Source organism: Hemiscyllium ocellatum, chromosome 2 (assembly GCF_020745735.1).
Source record: "Hemiscyllium ocellatum isolate sHemOce1 chromosome 2, sHemOce1.pat.X.cur, whole genome shotgun sequence".
Lineage (NCBI taxonomy): Eukaryota > Metazoa > Chordata > Chondrichthyes > Orectolobiformes > Hemiscylliidae > Hemiscyllium > Hemiscyllium ocellatum.
The window spans coordinates 35,662,016-35,689,129 of record NC_083402.1 but is presented as its reverse complement, the minus strand read 5'-3'; the positions used below and the strand labels follow the sequence as shown (position 1 = coordinate 35,689,129).

At 39.7% G+C, this 27,114-nt stretch overlaps 1 protein-coding gene across 2 annotated transcripts in view; it reads right to left on the bottom strand.

Annotated features, from left to right (window-relative positions):
* ap3b1a (adaptor related protein complex 3 subunit beta 1a) overlaps positions 1 to 27,114 on the bottom strand; it is a 309,270-nt gene that overhangs the window by 106,744 nt on the left and 175,412 nt on the right. For both annotated transcript variants that reach the window (XM_060835806.1, XM_060835815.1), the window contains exons 17-20: positions 24,334 to 24,464; positions 22,176 to 22,275; positions 21,305 to 21,419; positions 18,106 to 18,253 (exon numbers count right to left, since the gene is read on the bottom strand). In XM_060835806.1, the coding sequence (XP_060691789.1) occupies positions 18,106 to 18,253; positions 21,305 to 21,419; positions 22,176 to 22,275; positions 24,334 to 24,464 (494 nt within the window). The remainder of the gene's footprint in view (positions 1 to 18,105; positions 18,254 to 21,304; positions 21,420 to 22,175; positions 22,276 to 24,333; positions 24,465 to 27,114) is intronic.

The window sequence follows — 27,114 nt, the reverse complement described above, 5'->3', positions numbered from 1 at the left end:
AATGCTGTCTTATTACTCAATAAATGAATTTGACAGAGGCAAGATTTTGAAGGTTAAAGGCAAAAACCACACACACTTAAATACAAACTCTTAAATTGACAAACACTTTCTGTAAAGTACTTAGGTAACCCGAAACACGAAAATGAAACAAACAAAATCCAAGAATTAATTTTAGTCTGGCAGATGAATTACATGCTCCTCACCTAAACACTCACGGCAAAATTCACAGGCTAACCCAGAAATAGACATGCAAAATGTGACAAAACAATTTTTAAAATAATCTGCTTTATTCAGTTCTAGTCATAACTCATAACTTACATTGTGTTTTAATCAATATAAATTTTTTGCTCACTTGCTGACTCTGATATTTGTTAATGCTTCAGACTTGGCAATATACAGCACAATTTTAAAATTTGCACATGACATAAACTGGTCAACTAAATTGAAAATGGCCAAGGCCCATTGCTGCTGCAATGAATCCAGTGGCATATAGGCTTGATGCAATTTGCTGTTCCCAATAGCTCCTACCCTGTAGATGGTTTGGCACTTGCAGGGGGTGGGTAAGACATGGCAGAAGTAGGCCATTCAGCCCATTGAATCTGATCTGATAATCGTCAACTCCACTTTCTGATCTTTCCTGTTAACCTTTATTCCTTTACTGATTTTAAATCTCACTCAGCCTTTAACAAGGCAGCCTTGGCAACCCTCTGTGATACAGAATTCCACCGATTATTTCCCTCAGAGATTATTTGACCCTTATTTTAAAGATAAAACCTCCCTGTCTGAAGTTGTCCCACAAGGGGAAACCACCTTTCCTCATCTATTCTGTCATCAGTTCCCTTACAAATCTTCTATGTGTCATTAAGGTCACTCATTTTTCTAAACTCCAAAGAGATCCAACCTCTTCTCAAAGATCCTCCATAAGCCAGAATTAGCGTATAGAACCTGCTCTGGACTGCCTCCAACGGCATTATATTGTTCCTTACATAAAAGGACCCAAAACAATTCACAGCATTTTAGTTGTGCTTTGTTTCAGCAAAACTGCCCTACTTTTATATTCTATTCCCTTTGAAATGGAGTCCAACATTCATTTTGCCTTTCAATTCCCCACTGAAGGTGGATGCTAGCTTTTTGTGATTCACACATGAGGACTCCCAAAACTATTCCATAACTTTTTGCAATCTTTTTCTATTTAAAAAACAGCTTCTCTACTCTTCCTGCTCTACTACATATTTTCCCATATTGTATTTGATGCAATCAGTGCCTCACCAAGGCACTGGACATTTGGCACAGTGTGCCATTGCTGCCACCATTCTTTTCCGCTCCCCCCACCCCCAACCTGAGAACAGTTCTCCAATAACAAATCACTTAACTTGGTTCTCTTGGACCTCCTGCCAATAGCCAACATTAGCTCAGTGGTGCTAAGCACGAGAAGTTGACAGCTCTCACTTGTCAGGACTTCTGCCTATGGGCCTGCGGGCAGCCTCACCACTACCTAACTGGCATGTGGGTCTGCAGGCCTTCATTGGTAAAGGCTGGATGATGAGATCCCCTATGACTCAACAAGATTCCACCCAATGTTTCAGCTTAGACGCTGGTCAGACCAAGAGTGAAGACTAAGAATCCTCGCTCTGTTGTGGAAATCGGTAACATACTGTGTGCACTTACTCAGCACAAACCATGGATGGAGCTCCAGACTCCATTTTGGTCATCAAACTGCAGGAAATATACACAAGGACTGTGCATTTAACGTTGGCTTGTTTAGTGTTATTTAGCCTTAATGCTGCTGAGATACTGGGATCAGAAATCTTGTTTGGCACTTGGTTTTAATAGTTTCTTGAGAACACTACCTGAGCTAACTGGTACTAGTTGGAGCTGCCTCCTGTGCTGCACTGCTGACCAAGGTTGGCATCAGGGAGCCAACATCCAGCAGATCCTAGGCTGCCCACTGCAAATCACCAACCAGACATGACAGAGTCACCCCTCCTGTCTACCAGCTATCACCTTGTTACTCTCTGCCCTTGCTGGCAAGGTGCTGGCATTGAGATAGCTCGGAGGCCTCTTCTCCTCACCTCCGTGTAGCTGCCGGAAATGTGGAGAAGCACAGCAAAACGATGCAGGAGAGCTGCCAAGGGTCCAAAGAGGTTCTAAGTAGAATGTTACTTATTTAAAATATGTTTTCAAATTTATTTTATTTCAAGTTACTTACCAGTGTGGGAATTTAGTGATTTAAAAGTACTGTTTTTCACCTTAGAGACAATGGGTATAACATTGGAATTTTTTTCTGCTAAGGTCACAGTGAACCTAACTTCAATTTTAACTAATTGCCATGTTTAAAGTTCTAAAAAGTTGCAATTTTCAGGTATGCAACCAGAATTTTAGTTAAATTCTCCCGAATCTACAGGGTTATGGGGACAGGGTGGGGTCTACGTGGGGTGCTCTTCAGAGGTGTGGACTCGATGGGCCGAATGGCCTCCTTCCGCACTGTAGGATTCTATGATTAATTTTTGAAGGGGGCATGCTAGAATGAAATTAGGGTTCCAAGAGCTCAAACTTGGCTTGGTTGCCCTTGGGCTTACAGTGATACAAATCAAGATACATTTTAATGATAGAGGGATGCTTTATTGTTGCTATAGAGAAGTTATATTTTCCCGTTAGTGAATCCAGAATATGGGGACTCACTCAAAATCTGACTTCAAATTAAATTGAGGAAATGAGTAACTTCTTCAATAAAAGATTGTGGAATTCCTCCCCTCCCCACTAACAAGAGGCTAATGTTGCTGGCTATTTCACAAAACTTTGATGGAGGAGGTCAGATTATTTTGCTAGGAACTGAAAAACTTGAACAAATTGATACAAACACCTGCACTTATATTGCAATATTGATAACTTGATATCATTGAATAGTTTTACAGCCTATTAAATATTCTGATTTACAGTATCCTAAAGGAAGTGTGCTAAATTGGGGGAAAACCAACTATAGCAAAATTCAGCAGGAGCTGAGGAACATGGATGAAAGCAGCTGTTTGAAGGTAAATCCACGAGTGATATGATGTTAAAAATCACAACACCGGGTTATAGTCCAACAGGTTTAATTGGAAGCACACTAGCTTTTGGAGCGACGTTCCTTCATCAGTTGATTGTCCTGATCACCTGAAGGAGCGGTGTTCCGAAAGGTAGTATGCTTCCAATTAAACCTGTTGGACTATAACCTGGTGCTGTGTGATTTTTAACTTTGTACACACCCAGTGCAACACTGGCATCTCCAAATTCACATATGTTATGTGGATGACAGGTGAAATTGGGAGACCAGTTAAGAGGAAAAACTAAGCATATAGAAGGTCGATAAGTCTGAAAACAGATGAAGCTTTGGAAGAATATCAGGAAAGTATGACCAATCTGAAATTAGGAATTAAGAGGGCTAAAAATGATCATGAAATATCTTTAGCAAAGAGGCACAGTGGCACAGTTGTTAGCACTGCTGCCTCACGGCGCCAGAGACCCGAGTTCAATTCCCGCCTCAGCCACCTGTCTGTGTGGAGTTTGCACAGTCTCCCCGTGTCTGCGTGGGTTTCCTCCAGGTGCTCCGGTTTCTTCCCACAATCCAAAAACGCGCAGGTTAGGTGAATTGGCCATGCTAAATTGCCTGTAGTGTTAGGTGAAGAGGTAAACGCAAGGGAATGGGTCTGGGTGGGACACGCTTCGGTGGGTCAGTGTGGCCTTGTTGGGCCGAAGGGCCTGTTTCCACACTAAGTAATCTAATCTAAAATCCCAAAGCCTTTTATTTGTATATAAGGAGCGACATAGTAACTGGAGAAAGGGTTGGCTCACTCAAGGACAAAGGAGGAAAATGGAGTCAGAGAAAATGAGTGAGATTCTTAATGAGTATTTTGCATTGGTATTCACCGTGGAGGGGGACATGGAGGATGATAAGGTTAGGGATAGATATTTGATTACTCTAGGTCAAATCGGCATAAGGAGGGAGGAAGTGTTGACTATTCTAAAAGGCATTAAGGTGGACAACTCCCCAGGTCTGGATGGGATCTATCCCAGGTTACTGAGGGAAGCGAGAAAGGAAAGAGTTGGGGCCTTAACAGATATCTTTGCAGCATCCATGAACATGGGTGAGGTCCAGAGGACTGGAGAATTGCTAATGTTGTCCCCTTACTTAAGGATAGCATGGATAATCCAGGTAATTACAGACCGGTGAGCCTGATGTCAGTGGTAGGGAAGCTGCTGGAGAAGACATTAAGGGATAGGATCTATTCCCATCGGGAAGAACATGTTGCCTGTTTCTAATATGCCCATGGTTTAGTGCAGGGAAGGTCATGTCTTACCAACTTGATAGAATTCCTTGAGGAAGTGACAGAGTTGATTGATGAGGCAACGGCTGTAGATGTCATATGTATGGACTTCAAGAAGGTGTTTGATAAAGGTCCCCATGGTAGGATGATGGAGAAAGTGAAGTTGCATGGAGTCCAAGGTGTATTGGCTGGATGTATAGAGAATTGGCTGGGCAGCAGGAGGCAGAGCAGTAGTGGAAGGGAGTTTAGCAAAATGGAGAAATGTGACCAGTCGTGTTCCACGGGGAACAGTGTTGGGACCACTTGTTTGTGATATTTGTAATTGAGCTGAAGGCAGGCATAGCTGGTCTGATTAGCAAGCTTGCAGATGACACTAGGATTGATGGAGTAGCAGATAGTGAAGGAGACTGTCAGAGAATACAGCAGAATATAGATAGATTAGAAAGCTGGGTGGAGAAATGGCAGGTGGAGTTCAATCCAGATAAATGCAAGGTGATGCATTTTGGAAAATCCAATTCAAGAGTGAACTATACAATAAATGGAAAAGCCCTGGGGAAAATTGGAGTCCAGAGAGATCTGGGTGTTCAGGTCCATTGTACCCTGAAAGTGACAACGCAGGTCAACAGAGAGATCAAGATAGTATACGGTACACATTCTTTCATTGAGCAAAGTACTGAGTACAAATTGGCAGATCATGTTACAGTTGTAAAGGACTTTGGTTCGACCACATTTGGAATACTGCATACAGTGATTGCCACATTACCAAAAGGATGTGGATGCTTTGGAGAGGACGCAGAAGAAGTTGACCAGGATGTTGCCTGATATGGAAAGGCCTAGCTATGAAGACAGGTTGAGTAGATTAGGATTATTTTCATTAGAAAGACGGAGGTTGGGGATCGGTTGTGGGGTGGGGGTGGGGAGTGATTGAGGTCTATGAAATCATAAGATGTGGACAGAGTGGATAGCAAGAAACTTTCTCCCTCAGAGTGGGGGGCTCACTTACTAGGGGCCAAGAGTTCAAAGGCGAGAGGAGAAAAGTTTAAGTAGATATGCGTGGAAAGGTATTGCACAGGGGGTGGTAGATACTGTACATTCTGGTTGCCACATTACCAAAAAGGATGGGAATACTTTGGAGTGGGTGCAGAGAAGGTTTACAAGGATGCTGGTATGAAAGGTGCTAGCTATGAAGAGAGGTTGAATAAGTTAATAGGTTAGGAATATTTTCACTTGGAAAAAGGAGATTGAAGAGGGGGGATCTGATTGAGGTCTACAAAATCACCAAGGGTAGAAGAAGGGGTAGATAGAGATAAGCATTTTCCCAGGATGAAGGATTCAATAACGAGAAGTCATGCTTTCAAGGTGAGAGGTAAAAGGTTTAAGGGGAATACACGCGGTAAATACTTTACCCAGAGGGTGGTAGGTGCCTGGAATGCATTGCCAGCAGAGTAGTAGAGGCAGTCATGGTAGATTATTTAAGATGCGTCTGGACAGATGCATGAGTAGGTGGGGAGCAGAGGGATATGGATGCTTAGGAATTGAGCGACAGATTTAGACAGTGGATTTGGTTTGGCTCGGCTCAGGCATGGAGGGGTGAAGGGCCTGTTCCTGGGCTGTAAATTTTTTGTTCTTTGGATGCCTGGAAAGCGTTGCCAGTGGAAGTGGTATAGGTGGGCATAGTAGCCTCATTTAAGATGTATCTAGACAAATTGGAAACTGAAAAATGTATTCCTGCCATTTAAACACCAGTGGCAGACAAAGAAAACTAAGAACTCCGACTGATTGGCCTAACATCGCTATTAGAGGAAATACTGAAGTCTGTCAAAAGATGTGATATTAGGATACTTAAACTACCAATATAATTACACAGTGTTACTTATTTCAAGTGTCTTTTGGTGTCTAAATAGTCTAACAGTTGCATTACATTTTACAAATCATGCTTGTTGCACCTTGGTCTTGTAATAATATAATTAGCATTAAAGTAAACCGTATGGTTGCACGATGGCTCGGTGATTAGCATTGCTGCTTCACAGCACCAGGGATCCGGGTTCGATTCCTGCCTTGGGTGACTGTCTGTGTGAAGTTTGCACATTCTCCTAGTGTCTGCATGGGTTTCCTCCGGGTGCTCCGGTTTCCTCCCATAATCCAAAAGATATGCAGGTCAGATGAACTGGCCTTGCTAAACTGCCCAAAGTATTAGGTGCATTAGTCAGGGGTAAAAATAGGGTGGGGGGAATGGGTTTTGGTGAGTTACTCTTCGGAGGGTCGGTGTGGACTTGTTGGGACAAAGGGCCTGTTTCCATACTGCAGGGAATCTAATCAGATACATGAATAGGCATGGAGCAGAGAGATACAGATCCTCAGAAAATAGACAACAGGTTTAGGTAGAGGATTTGGATCAGTGCAGGCTTGGAGGGCCGAAGGGTCTGTTCCCGTGCTGTAATTTTCTTTGTTCTAGTGTCAGAAATGCAGTCACTTTTCACACAAAGGTCCCACAAATAGCAATGCAATAACAAACAAAATCTGATTTATTGGTGCTGGGCATCAAGGGAGACTTCACTTTCTTGTTGTCATGACACTATGCCCAGCTTGAGGGGCAGGTAAGGCTTCCAATAACATCTTATTTAATAAAGCACTTCTGACCAGGGGTCAGGATTGAGTCATAGGAATAGAACTTTTGGCCTGCCATGTCTATGCTGGCCAATGAACACCAAATTACACAATGCTATTTAACTGCACTTGGTACACAGCCTGTGTCCTGGCATAGAAAGTATTCATCCAGATGCTCAAGTGTTGCAAGAGTATGTCTCCACTCTATAAAATAACATATTCCATACTTCTACCACCCTCTGGGTGGTTAAAAAAAATCTCCTCACCTTAAACATGCAAGACCATTAGACATAGGAGTGGAAGTAGGGCCATTCGGCCTATCGAGTCCACTCCGCCATTCAATCATGGCTGATGGGCATTTCAACTCCACTTAGCCGCATTCTCCCTGTAGCCCTCAATTCCTTGTGACATCAAGAATCTATCAATCTCTGCCTTGAAGACATTTAGCGTCCCGGCCTCCACTGCACTCTGCGGCAATGAATTCCACAGGCCCATCACTCTCTTGCTGAAGAAATGTCTCCGCATTTCTGTTCTGAATTGACCCCCCCCAAGGCTGTGTCCACAGGTCCTAGTCTCCTCGCCTAACGGAAACAATTTCCTAGTGTGTCTAAGACCAGAGGACACATCTGCTATCGAGAAAAGACTCATGATCCAGTCTGTCTATGCCTCTCAATTTTGTATATCTCAAATTAGACCCTGCATCAGCCCCCTCTGCTCCAATGTACACAAACCCAACCTCTCCAGTCTCTCCTCAGAACATGGCACAGTGGCTCAGTGGTGAGCAATGCAGTCTGACAGCACCAGGATCGCAGTTCGATTCCAGCCTCGGGTGACTGTCTGTGTGGAGTTTGCACATTCTCCCAGTGTCTGCGCGGATTTCCTCCGGGAGCTCTGGTTTCCTCCCACAGTCCAAAGATGTGCAGGTCAGGTGAATTGGCCATGCTAAATTGCCCATAGTATTAGGTGCATTAGTCAGAGGGAAACGGGTCTGGGTGGGTTACTCTTCAGAGGGTCAGTGTAGACTGGTTGGGCTAAAGGGCCTGTTTCCACAATGTAGGGAATCTAATCTAATCTAACAGACTTTTCATCACAGGCAACAGCACTTCTCCACATTTCCAGTGTAGTCATATCCTTCTGATACCGTGGTGATCAGAACTGCATGCAGTATTATACCTGTGACCTAACCAATGCTCTACAAAGTTGTAACAGGACTTATGTAACAATACAATGGCTTTTAAGAGGTATATCTTGTCCTTTTTTTCAAAATGAAGAAAAGTTGAGACAAAACCAATAAAAGAAACAATCTGAAAGAGCTTGGGTATTTCAAAACAAATTGTAAAAATAGAAGCAGTCTGAGTGGATGGGGCTGCACTCCCACAGAATCAGGATTTTTAGCTTTAGCTTTCTACAGTTGCTGGGGTCTTTAAGCTGGATGGGGAAAACTCATTCTGCTCTCAGTTACAGCTAAAAGCTGAGGTTCTCAACCAGCTGCTAGAATTGTATGTGAGACAATTTTACTCAATTTGCCTTTGTCAAGGGTATTTGTGGGATGTTACTATATTGGAACAAGTAAATAATAGTTGTTAATATATATTATTTTGTTAAACTCAAAGTTTGGGAGAAGATTTGTCACTCGGGTGCTCGTTGTTGTGGTTCTGTTCGCCGAGCTGGGAATTTGTGTTGTAAGCATTTCGTCCCCTGTCTAGGTGACATCCTCAGTGCTTGGGAGCCTCCTGTGAAGCACTTCTGTGATGTTTCCTCCAGCATTTATAGTGATTGTCTCTGCTGCTTCCAGTTGTCAGTTCCAGCTGTCCGCTGCAGTGGCCGGTATATTGGGTCCAGGTTGATGTGCTTATTGATTGAATCTGTGGATGAATGCCATGCCTGTAGGAATTCTCTGGCTGTTCTCTGTTTGGCTTGCCCTGTAATAGTAGTGCTGTCCCAGTCAAATTCATATTGCTTGTCATCTGCGTGTGTGGCTACTAAGGATAGCTGGTCATGTCGTTTCGTGGCTAATTGGTGTTCATGGATGCGGAACGTTAGCTGTCTTCCTGTTTGTCCTATGTAGTGTTTTGTGCAGTCCTTGCATGGGATTTTGTACACTACATTGGTTTTGCTCATGCTGGGTATTGGGTCCTTCGGCCTGATGAGTTGTAGGAGAGTGGCTGTTGGTTTGTGTGCTGTTATGAGTCCTAGTGGTCATAGTAGTCTGACTGTCAGTTCAGAAATGCTCCTGATGTACGGTAGTGAGACTAGTCCTTTGGGTTGTGGCATGAAATTGCGCGGGTATCCGTTTTTGGCGAATACATTGTAGAAGTGTTCTTCTTCCTTTTTTTGCAGTTCTGGTGTACTGCAGTGTGTTGTGGCCCTTTTAAACAGTGTCTTGAAGCAACTTCTTTTGTGTGTGTTGGGGTAGTTGCTTTCGTAGTTCAGGACTTGGTCTGTGTGTGTGGCTTTCCTGTATACCTTTGTGGTGAATTCTCCGTTAGGTGTTCTCTGTATCTTTGTAATCATTAAAAACACAGAAATAGAGAACACACACACCGGATCATCAACGCCACACTCACAGGAATCCGATTCACTAGAAAGGAAGAAAAGGACAACCAACTCCCATTCCGTACAGAGAACACCTAATGGAGAATTCACCACAAAAGGTATACAGGAAAGCCCAATACACAGACCAAGTCCTGAACTACGAAAGCAACCACCCAAACACACAAAAGAAGTTGCATCAAGACACTGTTCAAAAGGGCCACAACACACTGCAGTACACCAGAACTGCAAAGAGAGGAACACCACCTCTACAACGTATTCGCCAAAAACAAATACCCACGCAATTTCATCAACAGATGCCTAAGGGAAAGACAACGGAACGAGGACATGCCGCAACCCAAAGGACTAGCCACACTACCATACATCAAGAGCATTTCCGAACTGACAGCCAGACTACTGCGACCACTAGGACTCATAACAGCATACAAACCAACAGCCACTCTCAAACACCAACTCACCAGAATGAAGGACCCGATACCCAGCATGAGCAAAACCAATGTAGTGTACAAAATACCATGCAAGGACTGCACAAAACACTACACAGGACAAACAGGAAGACAGCTAATGATCCACATCCATGAACACCAACTAGCCACGAAACGACATGACCAGCTATCCTTAGTAGCCACACACGCAGATGACAAGCAACATGAGTTTGATTGGTACAACACTACTATTGTAGGACAAGCCAAACAGAGAACAGCCAGGGAATTCCTAGAGGCATGGCATTCATCCACAGATTCAATCAATAAGCACATCGACCTGGACCCAATATACCGGCCACTGCAGCGGACAGCTGGAACTAACAACCGGAAGCGGCAGAGACAAGCCACTATAAATGCCGGAGGAAACATCACAGAAGTGCTTCACAGGAGGCTCCCAACCACTGAGGAGGTCACCTAGACAGGGGACGAAACATCCGCAATACGTGTTTTGTTAAGCATTTCGATAGAGTTACAGTCAAGCAAATTGCTTTTATTTTGTCTTTATTTTAACTAATGTCCTTCCTATCAAAATGGTGTTGTGAACAAAGTTTGAGAGAAGATTTATAGCTCGGGTGCTTGTTGTTGTGGGTCTATTCACCGGAGGAAACATCACAGAAGCGCTTCACAGGAGGCTCCTAAGCACTGAGGATGTCACCTAGACAGGGGACGAAACATCTGCAACACAAATTCCTAGTTCAGCGAACAGAATCACAACAACAGGTGTTGTGAAACTTGAAAGGGTTCAGAAAAGATTTACAAGGATGTTGCCAGGGTTGGAGGATTTGAGCTATAGGGAAGAGGCTGAACAGGCTGGGGCTGTTTTCCCTGGAGCAGAGGCGAAGTGACCTTATAGAGGTTTTTTAAAATTATGAGGGGCATGGATAGGGTAAATAGGCAAGTCTTTTTCCCTGGGATCGGGGAGTCCAGAACTAGAGGGCATAGGTTTAGGGTGAGAGGGGAAAGATATAAAAGGGACCTAAGGGGCAACTTTTTCATGCAGAGGGTGGTACACGTATGGAATGAGCTGCCAGAGGATGTGGTGGAGGCTGGTACAATTGCAACATTTAAAAAGGCATTTGGATGGGTATATGAATAGGAAGGGTTTGGAGGGATATGGGCCAGGTGCTGGCAGGTGGGACTAGATTGGGTTGGGATATCTGGTTGGACCGAAGGGTCTGTTTGCATGCTGCACATCTCTATGACTCTAGTGTAACTAATGTAAAACTTAAGTGTGTTTTGGTTGAAGTCAAGTGGTTTGAATGAATTACATGTGGAATGTAATGCCTTACACATACCTTTAACAGAAGAAAGAATTTGGGTCCAGGTTATCATAATTTTTTTTTTGAGGGTGTTTGGTCTGCTCTATTACAGTTGCTTCTATATTCTATGCCCTGGCAGATGGATGCTTCATCACCCTGTCTACCTGTGCTGATACCTCAGGGATCTATGCACTTGTACACCAAGGACCCTATCTACTTCAGTGCTCCTTAGGAATCCACCATTCATTGTGTAGATCTTTCCCTTATTAGACCTCCCAAAATATGTTACCTCACGCTTATAAAGATTAAATTCCATCTGCCATTGGTCCGTCAAAATTTACCAATTGTTCAGTATCAGACTGTAGCCAGAGACCATCCTCCTCATTATCGACACCAAATCTTTGTCATCTGCAAACTTACTAATTATAAATTCTACATTCAGATCAAAGTCATTAATAGCAAGGCTCCCAGCTCTGATCTGTGGTACACTGCTGGTCACAGGCTTCCAAATACAAAAACAAACTTCCACCCTCATTCTTTGCCTCCTAGTTGCAAACCAATTTAGGATCCAGTTTGCCATGGATACTTTGGGAGTCTTACATTTTGAATCAAATTTGCATGTGGGACCTTGTCATGGCTTTACTAAAGTCCATATAAACCACATCAGTGACTTTATCTATATATTTATGTACCTTTTCAAAAGGTGCCTATCAAATCCATGCTGACTATCCCTGATCAATCATTGCCTTTCCAAATATTGATTAAACCTGTCCCTCAGAATATTTCCCCAAAACTTTCTGTACCACTAATGACAAACTAACTGATCTGTAATTAATGTGGCCTATCCCTGCTGCCCTTCTTTAATAAAGGAACTACATTACTATCCTCCAGTCAACTGACACTTAGCTCACTGGCCAGAGGCTATTAAATATCACTGGGCTGTCTGTTTGTATACTGAGCTGGTGAGTTTGTGTTCAGACATTTCATCGCCATGCTAGGTAACATCATCAGTGAACTTCTGGTGAACCGTTGGTAATCTGTTCTACTTACTATTTATGTGCCTTGGTTTGTTGCGGTAGGTGGTATCATTTCTGATTCTGTTTAAGAGGCTGGTAAATGGAGTCCAAATCTATGTTTGTTAATGGAGTTCTGGTTCGAATGCCAGACCTCTAGGATTTCCCACCGGTGTCTTTCTTTAGCCTGTCCCAGAATGGATTATTGTCCCAGTTGAACTGATGTCCCTCTTTGACTGGACTGATTTCCCTCTTCGTCTGTGTGTATGCATACTAGTGATAATTGGTCACGTCTTTTGGTGGCTAGTTGGTGTTTATGTAACCTGGTGGCTAATTTCCTGTCAGTTTGTCTAATGTAATGTTTGTTGCAGTCCTTGCAGGGTGTTTTGTGTACACAGCGATCACATGCTTAAAAAATGAAATTTTAAAATTGGGCAGTTACTGCTTTGTAAGTTTATGCCTGATCTTCACTCCCCTTGCAGTGCCCTTCTGCAAAACCCACTCCCATTAAAGTGCCCTTCTTTCCCTCATCCCACAAGCCACCCTTCTTCACACCCCCACTCCCATTTTCCCGGTCCATTCCTCTTACAGCATGCTTCCTCTTCAAACTTCTGCTCCTTTGCGATGCCCTTCTTCGCCCTCTCGGACTCTACCCACTGGATTGGGACACAAATTCACAACTTCAGATGGGAGAATACTTCGATGGGCCACAACTGAATTAGAATGGAATCATGGTACAAATCTGACACAATCTAATGGTATGATTAAACAGGCACAAAGGGATGAATGGCTTACTTCTGGTCCTATGATACATTCATTTTCTCATTCTCAGTAGCAAGGATTGTCATTGTGCAAGTCACACCAAGTTACATTTCACAGATGATTTTATAACAATTCCCTTCATTTAATGGATCATTAATTCACATTATATGAAAAGGAGTAGAATTTGTAAATTTAACAAAAACTAATTCTGAGTTTAAAAAATTCTCAGATGTACAGGCACACTCTACCTGCAAGACATTAAATGCCTCATGTTTGTATTTTTCCAATGCATTTGTCTAAAATGTCAGATATAACGATTTCCACGAGTTCAGATAATAAAAATTCCATTACAGAAGGAAAATGCATGACAATCCAGTCACTAGCTACCCAGATTCTCCTGTGACAGACAGACAAAGTAACCGTCACAGAAAAAGCTTAATAACAGAAACAAATAATGAAGTTAAAACCATATCCGATCAAATATTCCTGAATCTGAGATTCATCCTAGTAATAGAGATGGAACCTAGATCAATGCATTTTTATGGCACAAAGCAGGAGATTGAGAATTTCTTTAGCTCAATGCATAATTCATAGGCTCTGCCTGCAAACTGTGTAAAATGAAAATTTCACACCACAGCACGAGCAATGGAGCTGCTGAGAAGGTAAATGAAATCGTATTTTACTGTGCAAATTTTATTTCTTACTCTGCCCACATTTATACACAATCATTGACAAACCAAATGCATTGACAGATCTCCCACTGATATCATTTTGTTCACACTTAAAAACAAATCGGGCAGAAAGATATAGACAATTTGTTTCTTTATATTTAAAAAGTGGATCAGTTATTTTTTCAACTCAGTGTCTACATTAGATTCATCCAAGAAGCCAACTTGCTTTTTTTCCTCTGATGATCAGACAATCTTTATCACTATCATGGTTTGTTAAATTATGCGTTTGATTGTATGTCACTGACAATTTCCTCTTTTCTTCATGTGACACATAGTACACCATAGCAACATGCTCAAATTTTAAAATCCCTACAAGATTTTTATATTTTGAGTAACAGTGCATTACCATCCACAATACTTAAAAACATTCAACACAAACATCAAACTTATAAACACGCCATTAAAACAGAGATGATCGTCATTTACAAAACAGAAAAGAAATTGTCATAATCAAACATCCACTCAATTTTTGGGATTTCTGAATATTCCTTTGTATTTTGAAGTATTATATTTGCTCCCGATGGATTTTTTAACTAATTCCCTGACTGACTTGATAAAATGTCACCAGCATCAAAAATTGTTTCTTTACATAGCAGTCTAAAACTTTAACAGCAGCGCACAGCTGAAATTGCTTTGGACTAATATTTAACTTGCAAATGTAAGTTAGATGTGAAGGCCTAAACTAAATCTGAAGCATCCAGAGTTAAGCCTACCTGCTTCAAAGTTGGTAATACATCAGATTGGGCATCAATTGGAGATTGAGTCAATATTTAGAAAGGAACTACAATGTCATTATGAAGCAAATTTGTGGATGCAACAGTGGTGATGAAATTCAGCCACAGCTACACGTATATGAATGACAAACTGAAAGTTATGCTGGATCAACATCAATGACAATATTCAAATTAGGTTTAGAATTAGAAATTTTTTTTTAAGAACCCATACAGTGTAGAAACTGTCCCTTCAGCCCAACAAGTCCATACCGAAGAGTAACCCACCCAGTCTCATTACCCTACCCTATATTTACCCCTGACTAATGCATCTAACCTACACATCCGTGAACAATATGGACAATTTAGCATGGCCAATTCACCTAACCCACACAGCTTTGGACTGTGGGAGGAAACCCACGCAGACACGGGGAAAGTGTGCAAACTCCACACAGACAGTCACCAATTGCTGGAGTCAAACCTGGGTTCCTGGCGCTGTGAGGCAGCAGTGCTAACCACTGAGCCACTATGCCACCCCATGGTTTACTTTAATCTATTGCTAATTATAATACTACAACCAAGGTGCAACTAGCATGATTTGTAAATTGCAATGCAACTGTTAGACAATTCAGGCACCAAAAGAAATTCTAAATAAATAACACTGTGTATTTACATTGGTAACTTAAGTATCCTAACTTCATAGCTTTTTCTTTAAAAACAGACTTCAGTATTTCCTCTAATAGAGATGTTAGGCTAACCAGGCGTAATTCTTGGCTTTCTTTTGTCCTCCACTGGTTTTTTAAATAGCAGGGATACGTTTTTCAGTTTCCAATCTGCCTCGACCGCTCTGGAGATGAGAATTTTGGAAGATGGGAACCAATACACTTGTCATTTCCATGGCCACCTTCTTTGGTATCCTGGAATGTAGATTATCAGATCCTAGGGATCTATCATCTTTAATCCCATTAATTTCCCTGGCATCATTTGTGGTCTGGTATTGCTTTCTTTTAATTCTCCTTTGTTTCCCTAACACTTCAGGGAAGTTTTTTTGTGGTCCTCTTGTGTCCAGCTTTATTTGATCAGCCACTTCTTTGATGTCCATCAATTCTCCCATTTCGCATACTGATCTTGCTAACGCATGGCATTGAGACTAATTGAGGTTACTGCCTTTGTGGTCCTGCTTTTTACATTTTATTCTTAGTTTTACATATTCTGGTTGTAGGACCCTATTGCAATTTTAACCATGTCATTACTACTATTGTACCATGAACTCTGGCCTTTCAGAATATTCTGTAGTCAAAAATCGGTGACAACCTGGGTCCTGACACCAAAGAAGCAACATATGGTGTCATATCTGCAATCACAGAAATATCTGTCCATGCACCTTGTGATAGAATCCCCTACCTCAATCCCGCTGCACTCTCAGTCCCCAAAACCACCACCACACCATTCCCCAACCCCACAGGTAAGCCCTCAAGAAACCATCTGCCCCAGCAGTATCTAAAATGGAAAGAGGGATAGGCCCTGAGGGCATTCTGTACTACTGACCTGATGTTTTAACTCCCTATAGTAATCAGATTCCCTTTCTTTCGCAGTGGTGTGACCACCATAAATCAGTGGATTATGCTATATTTCCAATTTTCTAATCAATTGGGATCTTGTCAGAATCGGGAGTGTTCTGGAAGATTACAACTAAACTGTCCACTGCTTTTATCACTTCCTTTTAAGTCCCTCGGAGTCAGCCTACAAGTTCTAGGGGACTCGCTAGATGAGTTTTCCTTGTACTTTTCTCAAGTGATATTACTCAGTTCCAACTTTACATGTGCCCCTGACTTTCTGATATTACTATTGGAATGTTTTTAATGTTGTTATCTCAAAAATAAAGTTCAAAGCCTCCACCACTTCCTGGTTTCTTCAGTCTGATGTTATTTTAGCTTCTCTCCTCCATTCTACATAATTTTGGAAGCTCAAATTCTGTTTTTCATACTTGTTGCTCAATTACTCTTGCATCCTATTTGCACTTTCAATCTATTGCATTTTTTGGTCATTCTTCACTGGTTTCTAAAACTTTCCCACTGGTGCAGCCTCCCACTAATCTTTGCAGCACTCTATGCCGTTGCTTTTAAATTGATGCCAGACTTATTTTTTTTCGACAGCCAGGGATGTGGCATGTTTCCCAGTTTTTCTTTCCCCACACAAGTGTAATTGTTGTTTTGAAATCCTACCTTAAATGTCTGCCACTGCTTCTCTACTGTCTCCTCACCTACTCTGCTGCCCACGACAGCCATGTCTGTCTTCACACTTTTATAACAGTCTTTATTTAATTTGAAGATTTACTGCTGTCAAAACGGATGTGAAAGTCCACCATTGTAGATGTTCTAAATCAACCTGTTTAGACGTGACACACCTCTAAAGAGATGAGTCTTGAACCCGACCCTTCTTACCCAGAGGTAATGATATTACCCGACAGTCCTCCAATTCCACTTCAGCTTTCCTAGCTAATATCAGTTCTCAGAGTCACTTGATCCAAAATGTTAATTGATTTCTCTCCACGGATGCTGTCAGACCTGCTGAGCTTTTACTTTTATTTCTGATTTACAGCATCCACAATTCTTTCAGTTTTTATTTCCATCAATTCCATCATTGTATAATCTCTGCTGCCAAGAGAATCCTTTACTATGAGAACATTGATCACATCTCAGTACAAATTATCAGGTTTAAAATGGCACATTATCCAGTTCCAAAAAAAGTGTCACAAATACATTCTATAGGTGAACATTCTTGTGGTGAACATTTACAATTTAACTTACTCAAATCAACAAGAACAAAATCGTCCATTATTATTGCAACGCCTTTCTTTCAAGCTGCTATGATTTATTGGCTTATACAGAGAAGACTTATGGAAATGAAAAAAAATTGAAAATAAAGAGGACAAAATGAAATTGATAGTGCAATTGATAGGATTAAATTTATTGAATTTAATTGAGAAATTCTAAATTTAGGTCTTCTTAGGTCAGGTTTTATGATCAAGGAGGATTTGTTTTTGCTCCGATTTGATGAGTTTAAGATGGTAACCAAGTCTCATGCAGGCAGCAGGCTATACCAAATTAGGTGGGTGGTGCTTGAAGGGATGGGCTGAGGGACATAGGGCCTAAATTTAGTAGGCTTATTCTGAAAACCACAAATTCTTTAAATATTTTAGCTGAGTCAGTCAGAGTCACTCTCACTGGAAATTGAACCTTGGACAATTGCTCTCCCAAATTCTTCTAAAACAAACAACACACACAGTTTACAAATTTGGATCATGTAGTCTAGAAGGCTGTAAATATCCCTGGTTATAACCAGCAAGGAAACATTATTAGCCAAGCACAATGCCTGATCAAATCTTGCAGCTCCCTTCCTAACAGTATTGTGGCTGTCCCTGCACCCAAGGACTTCAGGGATTCAAGAAAGCAGCTCACTGCCACTTTCTTTAAGGGAATCAGCAATGGGCAATAAATGCTGCTCTTTCTATATTTCTAGAGATATAAATTAATTTTGTCCAAAAGGAAAGCAATAAACATAGATGTTGCTTTGTGACTTAGTCAAATTTCACCAACATATGCAGCAACCACTTCTATCACATTTTTTAAAATAAGCCATGTCTACTTGAGAAATAAGGTGAAGCTTATTTCAAGTTACCTTTTGTGTCACTGTGTTTTCTAGGTCGGAGTCATTCCCAGATTCAGAATCGTCTTCAGAAGAACTATCCTCTGACTCAGAGGAAGTTGCAGAATTCAGCTTTTTGGGTTTAGTTTTGGTCTTGTTATTTTCAGAGTTACTGTATTCACTGAAGATGAAAACATTGTAAAGTTGAAAACAACCAGACAATTTTTGGCTTTTTTTTCCCCCAACAAGCACAGAACAGATGCTTTTATTCTTTAAAGGGAAAGATTTAGATTTACTTCAAATGATTCATTTCTGCATCAACATTCTTGGAACATGTGATTATGTGCTACAATTTTAAGCACAAAGCTACAATTTTACCTCATGCTTTTCGAGTAAGTTACTTTTATTTATTTCAATACGTGGACAAACAGCAATTCAGTCATAACAGTCGAAAACATTAATCAGTAAATTGCAAAATTTCAAGATTATGATCCGCCCCAAGAGTGTGAAGGATGATAGTTTCCATGAGTCTACACAGTAACTCCAGTGCCTGAATTTAGGGTTACTATAAGTGAAATCAAAAATTAGAAAACATTTTATGGAATAACGATAATTTAGAAAGCCCGACAACACTTTTGACATTGAGGGCAATTAAAATATTCCTTAAAACATAGGAATTTTAAAGGGTAAAAAATGAGGTCTGCAGATGCTGGAGATCAGAGCTGAAAATGTGTTGCTGGTTAAAGCACAGCAGGTTAGGCAGCATCCAAGGAATAGGAAATTCGACGTTTCGGGCATAAACCCTTCATCAGAAAATAGGAATTTTAAAGGCTGGTGAGGCAGTATCAGCAGATTAGCATTAAACCAGCATTGTAAGAATCGATATCACCTTGAAATATGAACCATTTACTCACTCTAGAGTTGCTGACCAAATGACTCAACATGACTACTTTGCTTATTATTAGATTTCTGGTGTAGATCTTTGGAGTTCTTAAATTACAGTTTTGTATTAAGCCAATTGGTTCACTGTGTGCAAAATTCCAACCAAATTTGATCAGTTGAACGTAACATTCTATTTAAGTTGCATGCAACATTTTCCAAGTAGAATAACTAAGAGATGCTTTGGCGTTAACTACAATATTTGTCTTTCCATGCCAATGTGTGAATTGAATAATGGATAAATTTCATTGCAGATATTATTGTAATTCTTCCTGAATAGGTTTTCACTGACCCACCTCAAAATCTGTCACCAATCCTAAAGAAGCCTCTGACCAACACACCTCTGGACGAATTCAACATACATGTGGGAACATTAATGCAGACATGGATCATCAACGAAAAGCCAAAGAGTACAAATGTATTCTTACCCGTCTTGTTGATCATCCTGGACTACCATATTATTCATGCATTTAAATGAAAGCAGATAAAACACTTGGTGTCTACTTGTGTGGGTACACAGACAAGAGAAGCTTTGCCAATTATTGGTGCAGAGGAAAGGAGACAATACATAGAATTGTGGTCAAATATCAGTCAGAAGCTCTCCCTGGTAAATGCTGAGAGACAACACAACCACAATAAAACTCAACCAGATTGCGTTGAGGAAATCTGGAAACACCGTCAGCTTTTGAACACCAGAAGAAAATATATAATTTTCAAATTTTGGATTCACTTAGGTGGAAAATTGCTACATTTCCTCTGCCCTTTTGAGGATTAATGGATGTTTACCTTACTACAGATAATTTCCAATGCTAATCTAATGAACAGAATTTATTGGAACCAGCTTTTTAACTTTTGCAGAAATGAAAAGCCAGTATTAATTTAAACCAGAGATTTCATTTGTTCCAAACAGGAAAAACAATATAAATCACTTTTAAAATCATTAAATCCTGACTTAAATTAATAAAGTTATAATTAGGGCATTATGCTGTATTTGTTATGAAGTGGCAGGGCGAACTGCCTTAATTACTGTCTATAATAAAAAGAGCAGAGTGCGTGCTATACCCCAATCAGTGCTGTCAGCTACAAAAAAGCCAAGCTGCACACACATCAGCAGCATCAGCAGCAAACTACGCATGAAAGGGCAACCATCTCTGCAATCATCGACAGGCAAGGGTGTAAACTGTCAAATAAGATTCTGGATTTTCAAATTAGTAATATGTACTTTTTATCATGTGAAACAATGACATAATAAAATGCCATCAGTATAATCAGAGAAACAGCAAATTCACACTAATAGAACAAAGATTAAATTATAGCATAAATTTCAAATCTAATGGCAGCAAAACTGTCTTACACTTAAGGTGCTGCCTTCTGTTAAGATGAAACCCCATTTATGGTTCAAACACCCAGCCTCACTGTCTTAGTCCCTACATTACTTTTATAACTGGGTGCTAGCTCTTAGGCTGATAACTCTTAAATTTTACAGCACTTCTTTTATAACTACAAACCAAGCAGGTAGAATAAGGCAAACAATTTTGCATCTGTTTTCACCTCCTCGTGTTTAAGATTTTGAATCATTAAAAAAATGGAAATTCTAAATCAAATGTATCTTTATAATTTGGCTTTCCATTTGACAGCCATTAATTAACATTAAATGCCTTATTTTCAGGGTGCAATCAGTACTCTGATTTCTATCAGCACTGCCCCAACATAAAGCATGCCACCAAACAAACAATGTTTGTTTGACAAAAACCACCTCAGGACTTCAAACCAGTTTTGATACAAGTTGTTGAGAAACTGATCACAAACTGATATTAATGATGGGGTAAGTTTGTACAAGTTATTATAACATTTAAATACAGGGCTTATCTGGTACAGTTTCTAAAGAGGCTACTTGACAGACCTATCGTGACTATGATGCTGGGCACAGAATATACTAATAATGGAGTCCCAAACTAATCATGTCAAACAACCTCTGACTATAGACCTAGATACAAGAAAATAAAACTATGACAAAGACGGAGTACCAATTCTCTAGATTTCATGAGTAGAAATCCCTTATTTCTGATAAGCATGCTATATAATTCCACGAACATGCCATGTCTCAAATTCCCCTCATACTGCAGCAAGCATAAAGTTTTAAAATTGCCTTTGATGAAATTAACATCTGCTTCCCCCATTCATTTCAGGGATTTAGTAGCTCACTGAAATCTTAGCTTAGTTTTGTTTCTACCCAGCTTTAAGCACAGGCCTGTAAACCAACTCTGGAACAATTTTAGGATGGTACATTTACCTTTCTTCATTCTGTTCCTCTTTGTCCGATTCACTATCGCTTGACTCTTCACTTGAACTCGAACTGCTGTCTTCATTCTTGCTGTCACTTTCACTCTCACTACTAGATTCACTACCTGAGATTGAATGGTAAGAGGTTGAAGGTCATTTGACTTCAAATTTTTGACTAAGTTCACCATTGGTTCCAAACCATTTAAATGACACAATCACAATAAAATTAAAAGGATGTTTTCAGAAAGTTATCTACAGTAATAAATTCAATTATTCAGAAGCTACCCAAACAAATGAATATCAAGAGAAAGAGGTCAACATCAGAGGACTTCATAGAATGGTTATCATGCCACTATTTGAAAATATTTTAAAATTGCTTGCACTTAAATTGCTTTACCACGGTATAGTTTAAAAAGATAATAATTTGCTTACTAAAACTGGACTTAAGCTCACTATGATGCTCAATTATGTTGTAACGTTGACTAAGTTAGAGTTGGACACAAGATGGTTCAGGGTCAAAGATCCAAGTACAACTCAACAACACAACTATTTAGTCAAAGCCAATGTAACAGTCTGTTTTACTTATTGTGTTCTCAAGTTTGTTATGAGATTATTTTTATATTTTATTCGATCAGCTGTTCACACCACTGAAAAAGAAAAGGAGAGAGCTGCCATGGTCAAATATGGGCACTGCCCGACTGTGACAAATATGGACATTTGTTTTCAATTATACACTCAAACATTCAATCAAAAACAGATCCAAAGCAATGACCCAAGATAGGAGAGTCCACATGCCATGAATGAAACAAGAGTCACACAACAAGTGTTGGAAGAAATTTGCTTGCATCATAATTCTCCAATCTGACCCAGCATACACTCACTTTGGCTGGAGTCTTCCTGCTCCTCAGAATCAGAGTAAAACTTGCCATCCAAGTTATCTTTCTTGCCTTTTGATTTACCTCCTGGTGTAACCAGCTTAACCTGTCAGCAAAAACAAATAGTTGAGACTTAAAACAGCTTTAAACAAAAAGATATCCATAAGATAACAATGGAAGTATTTAAAATGACCAAGAGAGTCAGAGAAAGGAAAATAGATAATCATAGAATCCCTATACAGTGTGGAAGGAGGCCATGTGGCCCATCAAGTTTGCACTCATCCTCCAAAGAGCATCCCACCCAGACCCAGCCCCCCCACCATATCCTGTAACCCCAGCGTCTACAATGGTTAATCCACCTAGCCACATCCCTGAATATGTCAGAAAAATTTTGCATGGCCAATCCATCTAACGGGCACATCTTTGGACTATGGGACGGAACCACACATAAGGGGAGTACGTGCAAATGCCATACACAGACAGACAGACACCTGAGGCTGGAATCAAACCAAGGACACCAGTGCAATGCTAATCATCTTATCGCCCTTAAATGGGAAAATAGGAGGGTAACAGGTGGTGTAGATGGTACAAAACCTGAAGAGGTGGTAGATAGACAGGAGGAGAGAAAAGGGAATAAAAAGAAAAACTGGCCCATGTTTTCTGTATCCTTAATTGCTATCCAGCCACTTCTAGACATAAATAAATTTGGACATTAGATGAGGGGAGGCTCAATTTCTTGATTTCAATAGCCTCACACACACAAAACTAGTCTTGTAATAAATGGTGACTTCAGTGAAACCTGATGATTGATACCTCAGCAAGGGTTAAGGTCCTAGAGGATTAAAGATGAGAAAATGGATTACAAAAAGTGGTGTTAGAGTTGTCTATGAGCCAATCCTTCTAAAAACTTAAGACTGCACATGACATGGGCATGTTATTTACAAAATTGACCAGCACTCCATATAATGTGCAAGGCATTATTCCACTTCTAGTCCCCACAGCCAAGAAACAAAAAGTGCATAGAAGAGAAAGACAGAACTTTGTTAAGCCGCAATGAGCACATACACAAAAAATGTTGGAGTTGAGAAATTTTGAACAAAGCACTTCTTGTGAAGCAAAGACCCAATGTTTTCTGGACTTTTAGACATGCAATAAAAATAAATGAGACAAAACATCATACTGAATGGTCAAGAGGCATATGGTTAACTCTGCTTTTACTAGTTCTATTATGTGCTTATAATAGGTGAATATAAGCAAGGCAACTCTTAGATTATTACTGTAGACACCAGTACCAAACCAGCATTGGCCCTACAACAGATTTATTGGATAATGACTAAAGCAACTCAAAGAATACTCAACAAAAATTATCTTTTGATTCATATCCAAAGTTGTGCATACGTTATGCAATAACAATTTACAGGAGGTTGAAAACATCGGACCTATGAACAGTCTGAATAGTTTCATTAAATTATCAAATACTATTTTGGGCTACACCATTCCAACTTTAACTTCTCTGAACTGAATCATAGCTGCATATTGCAAGCTCTGGTGGTGTTACTGCTTGGAGAGAGGGGTGAATAGTTAAGAGGGACTGATTTTGGAAAATGCTGCAGGAGTTAACATGAGAAACTTGATTCCCTGTTGGATATAAATAGGCTCATTTAAGGTTTACTAATGTGTGTTTAGGCATTTACATTAGTGATCCTTTATGGCAACATTTATGGCTGGACAGTTAAAAGAAATAATTTTGCTTACAGCAATCGCCACTTCAAAATAATTCAAGAATTTTGTACAGTGATATGGAATATATTACAAGAACTGCAGATTGCTACATGTTACAAGAAAATTTGACAATGTCATTCAAATTATAGGCCATAAATTAAAAGTTTCAATGCACATACACACATTAAAACAAAATTATTTTTAGAAAATTAAACTTAATTCTACAAAGTAAACCATCGGACTGGTTTGTAAGCTCGCTTTCAGTTCATGGTCTTCAAATAAAACAGCTACTCAGCCTGATAAGCAAGCCATGGTTTTACCATACTAAGTACGGTAATAAAATAAAGAACATTTTCTATTCTAAACCATTTATTTGCCTTCCTCTCGCTTACTTTAAAAAAAAACTGGGCCAAAAATCATTGACTAAAATAAAATTTCATACTGGTTGAATGACTTCCACATTTCGGACTGAAGGGTCAGGGGCACTCTCCGGCCACTCTGGAAGCTCGAGATACCCATTTGCTTTAGTATTAAGTGTATGCGATAACGTGCTCAGTTGGAAACGATCCCTATCTGTCGAATAAGAAAACAGAAAAAAAAGTGGACTTTATATCACAGAGTCTTAATCAGCACCAATGATAATTGGGAATGAATTATCTCAAATGTCACAGCATAAATAAAAACTGGAGATGATTCTTCATAGGTCAGGAAACTGATTTCAGACCATAGATTACAATAATCTCACCCATAATGGTCAATAAAAAAGCTAATCATTCAGTGTATTTGGAGGTGTTGCAGTGAAATGCAGCTCCTCTAAAAATTACTTTAGTGTGAATATTAAGAATGACAGCAGAGTTAAACAATTCGTATACATGTCTTGCTACAAAACTCATTCAGAATTTTAATACTGTTTTGCTACCAAGTGAACTGTTTCCAGTTTTCCTTCTGCAGTTAACAGCAATATAAATGGAAATGCATTAATGCCAAAATACTACTTTCCAATAGTTTTAAGTTTTAAATATAGGTACAAAATAAATTTCAAGAACTAAAGGGCAATATTCTCAAATACAGAATCCTTTTAATTTGATAAGAGGGCAAAGATAAAACTACATTAAGATGTCCCAAACCCAGAGTTGCTCATATTGTCACACAACACAATAAGATAACAATTAAAGATCAGAAATAGTGGATTTCTTAAGACATCACATAACACAAATTGGAGCATATGCCATCAGATAGCATATAACATACAATCTATGATTAGGTTCATTGATTTACTGTGATTCAAAGTCAAATTGTATTATTACAAAGTACTGTAGCAGTAAGAGATATTTGCACTTTAATTTCATAATTATGTGCGTAATTGGGCGGAAATTGTAAATCCATGGTGTTAATTACATTTAAATATTAACTCAGCCACGTTGCCTAAGACAGAGAAGAGGAAGACAGCAAATATGTTTCAGTAAGATGGACTACAGGAACTGCAAGTAGTTGTACTTGGGAGTGGGGTTGGTGTGTTGGGAAGCCGGTCCTTAACCAAAGAAAATTTGGAGAGAGAAACTAATGAGCAGAAACTTGAGGATTTTGGTGGAATGAGGACTACTACTATATCCCTTCATGCTGCTTTTACATTTGAATTTATTTGGGGCAAAAAAAGTCTGATAGGTGAGTAATAAATTTCTTAAAGAGTTATTTCACTAGCTCCAAGAGTGAAGTGAAATTCATAGCTTCAGAATCAATTTGTATCAATGTGCCTTCACATAACTACTTCATCTTTGAAGATGACAGAAAAGATGAAAAGTCACTTATTTAATCAGGCATATTTAGTTTGTTGTTTCGTGTTCTTATTTGTAAGAATGTATATTAATGGACATAAGAAATTGAAACAATGCTGAGTTACTTCAGAGCCAAGTCTATGCAATATTCCTTTCTCTCAGAAATGGCTGAGGTATGAGAAACGTGCACCCATGCAAACCAGCTACAGGTTTTTCGAAGAAATGTCAAATTGTTCCAGTGAATTAGAGAAGCTGCTCTCACTTGTGAAGATACTGTTCAAATCCAGATACTAGCTAGGAGAATGGCAGCAGATCCAAGGTAATACCACCACTTTCAAGTTCCCCTTTCACCCACATATCTTCCCAATTTTGAACAACAGCCACCAGCGATATTCATAGATGAGTAAACAACATCCTATGTAAGTCTTAATGTAGAGAAACTGTCAGTCAGTGTTAGCTGACATTAAGAAATTGAACTCTCATTAATTAGGCTCATCTGGGTTTTATTTTTAAAATCAAATCATAATGATTGCAAAACAACCTCAGATTTTGAAAAACTATATTTGCAGAATCTCAAATATTTCATGTTTTTTAAAAAAACATTTTTTCCTTAATATATTTCAGCTTCTACTTTAACCCCTTGTATGCCCCAAATCATTATTTCGCTTTCTGAAAAATATTTTAAAATCTTACGTCCGGGATTGCTCGGTGAGTAGCCTTCAACATGACTGATTACTGACTGACAACATCACTGGTGACAGAGTCAGGGATACCCTATGTCGGATGCCAAAATGGAATTACCATTAGAAAAGGTGAAATTCACAGGAATTGCTAGCATTTTATGGTAGCAGAATGTACTATTTCTTTGCTACAGTGGGGGAGAATCTAGGTCTAGAGGCCGTAATCTCAGACTAAGGGATTATTTATTAGAGAGAGGTCATTTTCTTTTTGGAGGTCAGTGAATCTGTGAAATTCCTTATTGCAGTGGAGACTTGGTCATTAAATATACTCAAAGCAGAGAGTGACAGACAATTGATGGTCATGGGGGTAAAGCAGGAGAGTGGAGTTGAATATTATCAAATAAACCATAATCTCATTCAATAATGGAACAGACTTGGATGGGCCAAATGGCCTATATTGCCCCTACATTTTATGCTTTTACAACAAAAGAGCCATTAAAGTTGCATAAAATTTAGGAAATGATGTCACATGACACTTAGTTCAGGCACTCTGCACCATAATTTCCTCATAGATGTTCCTCACTGTAAATATTGAACATCTAATAATTTGTTGATGTTAATGCAGGTTTAACAAAGATTGAGTAATTGTGACTGCCTCTTATACCATTACAAAATAGCTCTGTTGGACTGATAAGCAGACATGATAATTGAAATTTACTATTCAAATCAAGAAATAATAGGGTTGCTCCCTTTAGATCCATTCCTTAT